General features: G+C 42.3%; 1 protein-coding gene across 1 annotated transcript in view; it reads left to right on the top strand.

Moving 5' to 3' along the window:
• The first annotated feature begins 368 nt into the window (after nt 1-368).
• NIPAL2 (NIPA like domain containing 2) overlaps nt 369-8,390 on the top strand; it is a 49,687-nt gene continuing 41,665 nt past the window's right edge. The window contains exons 1-2 of the mRNA XM_063131317.1: nt 369-443; nt 7,931-7,999. Coding sequence (XP_062987387.1) covers nt 369-443; nt 7,931-7,999 — 144 coding nt within the window. The remainder of the gene's footprint in view (nt 444-7,930; nt 8,000-8,390) is intronic.

Here is an 8,390-nt window from a genome sequence, read left to right as displayed (position 1 = left end):
GAATTCCTCATGTTCCTTTGCCATTTTGTTTCCTCCTCGTTAGTAATAATAATAATAATAATGGCAAAAGAAGCAACTTCCCATTCCCAATCCTGGCAGTGGCTTCCTCTCTCTTTTGCACCTGTTCCGTGAACTTCCGGCCGAAGAAAACAGCCGTGGGCACCAGAAAGAAAAAGCCCTTCCTTCCTCCTCCGCCCGCCGCCTCCCAAGCCACCCCAGACCAGGAAGCGGGCGACGAGTTTTGAGCAATCCGGTTTCCCTTGCTCTGAATGCTCATGGCGTTGCGCGGAGCCAGCCGGGGCCCCGAGGCGCGGGGCAGCTGAAGGTACCGGAGACGGAGCGGGGTCCAGAGGGTCTCCTTCTTGGCTATGGTGAAGCCGCAGGTCGTCCAAAACGCCACCTCCGGTGGGTTTCTGACCAGTGGGTGGTATTACGCAAATCAGGTAAGCAAATCACGGGCGAGTGTAGAAGCCTCTCCTCTTTGGGTCTCAGAGGAGATATCACCTCGAAGTGAACTTTGCAGCTCCGGAGAGAGCCAGCTGTGAGGTTCTGCTATCTAAATTCATCTCCGATAGCCAGTGTAGAGCCAGAAAGGTACACCTGTCAGGTTTGTACACTGGTCATTTATTTATTTGTTGATTGATTTTACTTTTATATCCTGCCCTTTCCTCCAAGGATTTGAAAGCGGCATACATGATCCTCCTCACAACAACCCTGTGAGGTAGGTTAGGTTGAGAATGGCCCCAAATCACCCAGTGAGCTTCATGGGCTAGTGCGGACTCGAACCTACAGATCTACATCAAGCAGGACACTTTGAAAACGGTTTGAAAACTGTATGTGGAGTGTGGCCTGGGCCCCAACAGTTGTCACTATTGTTATAAACTATTTTAGTGTAGATCCTGCCTAGGTCTCTCCATTTCAGCACTCTAACCACTACACTGCAGTGACTCTGTGAGTCTCCTTCCTAGGCGCAATGAGGTGGTAAAGTAACTGCTAATGTAGGATGATGGGCTTGAGGGAGCTTATATACAAGTGGTGTAGTAGCTAAGGTGTCAGACTGGGAGTAGGGAGATCCAGGTTCTAGTCCCCACTCAGCCATGGAAACCCATTGGGTGACTTTGGGCCAGTCACAAACTCTCAGCCCAACCTACCTCACAGGGTTGTTGTTGTGAGGATAAAATGAAGAGGAGGAGGAGGATTATGTATGCCGCCTTGGGTTCATTGGAGGGGGAAAAGGCGGGATATAAATGTAATAATAAATAAATAATAAATAAATAAATATACAAGAATCTGTGATTCAGAGCACCACCACATATGTCATCATCACTTTCTACCAGCCCTCCCCAACCTTGTGCCCTCTAGCTGTTTTAAAATATAATTCCCAGAATTCCCGAGGGGGGGGTGCAGGGGAAGACCCAGTTGGGAAAGGCTGATCTACAGGATAATTCAGTGCCCCCCTCCACAATAGTGTATAGGGCTCTTTGACACTTGCCGCTCAATTGGATTTAAAACAAGCTGGAGCGTGTTCAGAGGAGGGCAACCAGGATGATCAGGGGTCTGGAAACAAAGCCCTATAAAGAGAGACTGAAAGAACTGGGCATGTTTAGCCAGGAGAAGAGAAGATTGAGGGGAGACATGATAGCACTCTTCAAATACTTAAAAGGTTGTCACACAGAGGAGATTCCAGCTGGACATCAGGAAAAACTTCCTGACTGTTAGAGCAGTACGACAATGGAATCAGTTACCTAGGGAGGTTGTGGGCTCTCCCACGCTAGAGGCATTCAAGAGGCAGCTGGACAAGCATCTGTCAGGGATGCTTTAGGGTGGATTCCTGCATTGAGCAGGGGGTTGGACTCGATGGCCTTGTAGGCCCCTTCCAACTCTGCTATTCTCTGATTCTATGTTCCATGTTTAATCACCTATGCATTTTTAACCAGACATATGTCCCACTGCTTTCAATGGGGCTTACTCTCTAGTAAGTATGTTAAGGATTGCAACCTCAGAAGCCAACAGGCTGTCAGTGAGGGAATGAATCGAAAATAACCACCACCTCCTTCTCTTGCTCCCCGTGGCAGAAATGGTTTTGCCCGGTGGAGGCTGGAGGCTGATGTCAGTAGGGTGATGAATCCGCTCCAGGTTTCAGTCAGAGTTCTAAATGACCTATCCAAGATATCTCCTTTAGAATTCTGACTGGTTCTGACTGAAACCTGGAATGGATTCATCGCCCTACCTATATGGGAGCCATCAGCCTCTCTTGGTTTTCACACTAGATATTCGGAAGGTGGTGTAGGTAACAGGCAGCAGCTGCTGACTTGCATCAGCACTATCAGTAATGTTTTGTAAATGAAACGCATGATATGACATCACCACCCTCATGCTTCTCCTTCCCTTGCAAGGGGCAGCCAGTGAACCGGGGCAGGAAATGCTGCATACAATCGTGTCACATCACACTTTTGTATTATTAAATGTTACCATGGAGATACATGGGAAAGATGAAGTTGGCCGTAGCCACCCATAATAAGGCAATGATATCTTGGTTTGCCCAACCTGTTGCTCTCCAGATGTGTAGAACTACAGTTCCTAGCATGGCTGGGAGATGCTGGTAGTTGTAGTCCAGCACATATGGAGGGTGCCAAGTTGGGGAAGGCTGCCTTGGATTGTTATCAAAGGTGGGAAATTCAGGACAGATAAAAGGAAGTATTTTTTCACACAGCGCATAGTTAAACTATGGAATTCACTCACTACCACAAGATGTAGTGATGGCCACCAATTTGATGGCTTTAAAAGGGGCTGGTCCATGAAGTCACGAAGAGTCAGAAGCGACTGAACGAATAAACAACAAAAAAGGGGGTTGGATAAATTCTTGGAGGAGAAGGCTATCAATGGCTACTAGTTCCGATGGCTTGATGCTACCTCCAGTATCAGAGGCAGTAAACCCATATCTCCAGTTGCTGGGGAACATGGTTGGGAGGGTGCTGTTGCACCACATCCTCTTTGTGGGTTCCTGGCCGACAGCTGGTTGGCCCCCGTGTGAACCAGAGTGCTGGAATAGATGGACCCTTGGTCTGATCCAGCAGGGCTCTTCTTATGGTCTTAATACCTGCAGAGTGTGGGTAAATAGCACATTCTTACCATCATGAGTTTTCCAAGGTCAACCAAGAATACTCTCTTGATTGTACCAGGTGTACTCAAAATTAAGGGCACTCACAGGAGTTCCTGATGGCTGCCTTTCAGATGTAAAATTGCCACCTCCTGGAAAGTTATCAAGAAATAACTTGTACTCTATCTAGAGTTCAGCTCATTGAGCTCATACTGATTTGAATATCCACACCTCGGAAAGGTTATTTTAGAGCTGGAAAAGGTGCAGAAAAAGAGCAACCAAAATGATCAAAGGATGGAAAGGTTGTTTGGGGCTTTTTGGCTTAGAAAAAAGGCAAGTAAGAGTGGACATGATAGAGGTGTCTAAAATTAAGCATGATGTGGAGAAAATTGGATAGGGAGAAAAATCTGTCCCTATTCACTTACTCCATACTTTATGTAATTATCCTACTGTCATAATACAAGAACCAAGGGTCATAGAATCATAGAATTGTATAGTTGGAAGGGGCCTATAAGGCCATTGAGTCCAACCCAGGAATGCAGGAATCCACTGTAAAGCATCATCCATCAGTGGTGCAGCTAGGTAATTTAAACCCTGGACTTATTGGGTGAGTGTGTCTGTGCTTTAGGTGGCCATGTGTATTACTTCAGTTGTGAAGCACACAATTCACATTTCTCTCCCTGTGCCCGACCCTCCGTGCTTTATGACTGTTTCTCCATTCCTGATACATCAAAGCAAAATGACAACCACAAAAGGATTTGCCAGCTCTGATAACAAATAAATACTTTGAGCATGTGCAATTTCAAATTCTAAACTCACTCAAATCATAGCACCATTATGACTACAAGAATAAAATGGAGTTTGCTTCCGCTGCCCTGAAACTAAACATATTTACTTGGAAATAAGCACCATTGTGTTGTAAAAACAACAGAGTCTTGTGACATCCCAGAATAGGTTTGATAGTCTTTAATGTGCCTCAAGACTCTTTATTTTTGCTGCATTAAGCTGAAGTGGCTGCCCTCTGAAAATTGTTACAGTTTGTTGTAGAAACAGTTAACAAATATTTAAAGTAAAAATAATAAAATAAGCATCTGTAACTAGGTACATGCCTGGCTGGCTACCCTTTGACTATTTCAAAAAGAAGAAAGGAGGCTGAATCAAACAGCATCAACGTGCACACACCCTGTCATTTGGCATGAGGCTTATTTACCACTGCTCCCATCATCTGCTGCTCCTTGGGTGGCTATTTGAAGAGCCCCTGGGCTGTGGAGCCCTGGAACTTTGCCCCCAAATCCAACCCTAGCTGCACCATATCTTCCAGTGAAGCTGAATGGTGGGAGATTCAAGACAGATGAAAAGAAGTATTTCACACAATGCGTAGTTATACTATGGAATTCGCTGCCACAAGATGTAGCGATGGCCACTCGTTTGGATGGTTTTAAAAGAAGATGAGAAAAATTCATGGCTACTAGTCATGATGGCTATGTATTATCTCCGGTATCAGGGCAGTATGCCTTTGGATGTCATTTGCTGGTGGGGCTGGGGATGCTGTTGTACTTATGTACTGCTCATGGACTTCTGATTGGCATCTGATTGGCCACTGTGGGAACAGAATGTTGGACTATTTAGTTCTTTGGTCTGATTTAAAACACCTCTTCTTATGGATTGGGAACTTAAGCACATGCTTAGTCTCTCTAATTGAAATCAGTGGGATGTAAATGTACTTAAATTTGCCTGGATCGTGTCAATAGATATATATTTTTAATTCTGATTGGACATTTTTAAAATCTTCTTAGTTTTCATCCTGTTTTTATTGTTCTGATGTTTCATTGTAATTTTTGGCTGAGTTCATACAACACACTAAGCCACCATGGGTTATCATGTTGTCTGAACACAGTGCTTTTCCTCAGGGTAGGTTAGTTGGTTGTCTAAACGTAGCGTGTTTTCCGCAGGGTGGCTTGTTAATCATGCAATGTGGTTTATTTTTCTTAACAAGCCGCTTTGACAACCCATGACTTCTTGTTGGGTTGTTCAGGGTGGTTAACAAACCACACTGCATGGTTAACGAGCCACCGTGTGGGAAACCCACCACATTCAGACATCAGAGTAACCTCCGCTGCAGAAAAAGTACTGTGTTCTGACAACACAATAACCTACCTTGAGGAAAAAGCGCTGCATTCAGATAACACAATAACCTATGGTTCAACACGGTGGGTTAGCATGCTGTGTGAATCCAGCCCTAGTGTCATCTGGTTTCATGTGCTGTTATTTTCATCCTCATTCCGTTGGGATGGGGGTGTAATATACATTGAAATAATTTTTGTGATTGTCTAGAAGCTGTTAAATGTACAGTTGGCGACTACTGTCTTACGAGAGAAGTCAGGAAACTTACGAAGGTATTACACGCACCTCATCCTGTTGGTGTTTCTGCTTTGCCTTAACAGAAATAAGAAACAATCTAACACCCCTTTTTCACATTCTCAGATTGTTTGTTTACAATTCTTGTAAAAGCTCAAATGCAATGTTTATTATGCCACTTCTTATGAAACAAGTACTTTCGATCTATTTTCCATACTTCTCAAAGCTGCTGCTATAAGTTTTTCAAGTGCCTCACCCTTTTTTGTTGACAAAAATAACAATGTGGACTTCACCAAACCACGCCCGATGAGGTGTTCTGCTTTTTAAATATATGCAGCACTGCAATCAATCTTTATTTGCTATCGCTGCCTACAAAGAACCTTTGGATTGGGAAGCCTGAGAACGTACTACTCTAGTCTTTCCCAACCTGACTTCGGGATTATGGGGGTTGTAATCCAATACATCTGGAGGGCACCAAGTTGAAGAAAGCTGTACTATTCTAACAGTTGGCTCAGCTATCTCTTGCCTTGTGTGTTACAAAGATTGTAAACATTGGCTTAATTCAAGTTAAGCTTTAAAAAACAATGTTTTTATTATTATTATCTGAATGGGTCTCTCAAAAAAGTTTCACCATTCTTAAAAAAAAAAGGTCTCACGTTGCTGCATATCTAATTCACAAGCCACCTGATGTTCAGCAAAAGTTGAAGGCCTTTAGCAATATAAAACTCATGTTGGACTTAATCCAGTTTTTTTCTCTTAGGTGAAACTTGGATTAAAGCTGATCTGTTGCTTCTGAAATGTAGTTAGGAACAATGACAGAATGCAGGTATTTGGCACAAAATCTTGATACTTTCTTGAGAGATACACTCATATCCAATCCTGTAGCAAGTCTCTTGGGCCCCAGCTGTGGTGCTGTAGCACACAGCCAGGCCTGTGGGAAATGCCACAGTAGAAGGTATATTCCTGTTTCACTACTATGGCAAGCCAACCATTGCTGGACTATACAGCCAGTTGTGGTCCACTACTAGCTTTATGATCCTGTCCAAATTGGAGAAGGCCTTGAAGCAAGAAATTCCACCATCCCTAGCTGGTGGCTATCTAGCATTTGGCTGGGTTCACACAGTACACTAACCCACACTGAGTGGTTGAGAGTGGGTTGTTATTGAAGTGAGGGTTGTTGCTGAATTGTAGGTTATCATGTTGTCTTAATCCAGGGCAATTTCCTCAGGGTGGCTGGTTAACCATCTAATGTGGTTTATTTTTCTCGAACAAGCCACTTTGTGAACCCATGGTTGGTTATTGGGTTGTTAGGGTGGTTAACGAGCCAGATTGTGTGGTTAACAAGCTGCCCAGTGGAAAACACGCTGCATTCGGATAATACAATAACCCACCCTGCATAGACCATGCTGCGTTCAAATACAGTTCAGCAGCAACGTGCTGGGCTCAATCCACAGTTCAACAACAACCCATAGTTCAACAATAACCCACACTCAACCATGGAGTGTGGGTTAGTGTGTTGTGTGAACCCAGTCTCTATTTTAAGACTTCCAGTAAGGAAGAGTCCCTTCCCCTCCAGGTAATTGATTCCATAGTCAATCTGCTCTTGCATGCCTGCTATTGAGCCATCTCACATCACATTTTCTATTTATATAATAATCCCAATCGCTTAATTTTGGGGAAAGGGTATTGCCCCTTCTCTGATTGATTTTTTTAGGATCTGGTCTGTGTCAATAATGATGAAATAAACTTATTTTATTATTATTACTATTATTATTATATTTATTTGTATCCCACCTTTTGCCCAATGCTAAAGGATAGGATTATTTAAAGATGAAGCGTCATGTTTTGGAATTATAAATTTAGAGATAATATTCATCCGTATTCGTTATTTTCCCTCATTTGATTTTGTTCTTATTGGAAGGTATGTGCATATGTATTGGGTGGATGTTTATGTTAATTTTTATTTCATACGGTTAAATAAAGTTTTTAAATATTAATAAAATCTACTTATGTAAGAGTATCCATCCGTTCTTCCTGCTTCCAGATTCAGGAAAAATAGTCCCAAAATTAACTGATTCCACCTCCACTCCATCACTGCTTGACAGCTCCTTAGGATTCTCAGTTTTTGTTTTCCTTTTTTTTAAGGAATCTTCATCTGGCGCATGAAGTGGGGAGACTTCGGGAGTTGGCATGTCAGATACAAAATATTAATGAATATTCAGCATGTTTCAAGTGCTTGTACTATTATGCTCTTCTCTTCAGGACAGAGAATTGCAAGCAGCATAGCTTGGTTCTATAAATTTTTAGAATAGTGGTGAACACTGAAATACCATTTTAGAGAGTGAGTTGGATTGTACCTAAAACCTGAAGGTTTTGTATTTTATTAATGACAGATTTTATTAATCTTTGCCTTCCAGTCTGCAAACTCTCCCTAACTGTATGTGGATGTTTTTTGTTGTTTTTGTTTTGCAGAATTTGCTCTTTGGCATCGTGTTGGCAATCGCAGGAAACTTTCTCATTAGCATCTCTTTGAATCTGCAGGTATGAACATCTCCATTGTATTATGGGCTGCAGTGAGATTAAAACTGCAGAACTGTGCAAAGGCTTGCAACCATAATATTTAATGTAGGTTAGTAATGCATTGACATAACAGAGCACTGAGCTACTTTATGATATCCTTTGAGGGTTTTTTTCTTTTTAAAATATTTATCTGTAAAATCAAGACCTATGTTTAAAGTTCCTTTTTCGTTTTAAGTGAAGTGATATATTTCTATGACTTTATTAACGTACTGCTAGCAGCACCATGTACATTGATGGTGCTATATAAATAAATAAATCATCATCATCATCTTACTCTATAATGTGGTTTATTTACTTTTTGTATGGCAAGCTAATTGTGTACCAGAATTTCTATATGACTAAGGGCGTTGCT

Source organism: Elgaria multicarinata, chromosome 7 (genome assembly GCF_023053635.1).
Source record: "Elgaria multicarinata webbii isolate HBS135686 ecotype San Diego chromosome 7, rElgMul1.1.pri, whole genome shotgun sequence".
Taxonomy (NCBI): Eukaryota; Metazoa; Chordata; class Lepidosauria; order Squamata; family Anguidae; genus Elgaria; species Elgaria multicarinata.
Note: the sequence above shows the minus strand (reverse complement) of the source record. Positions and strands in the feature narration are given on the sequence as shown.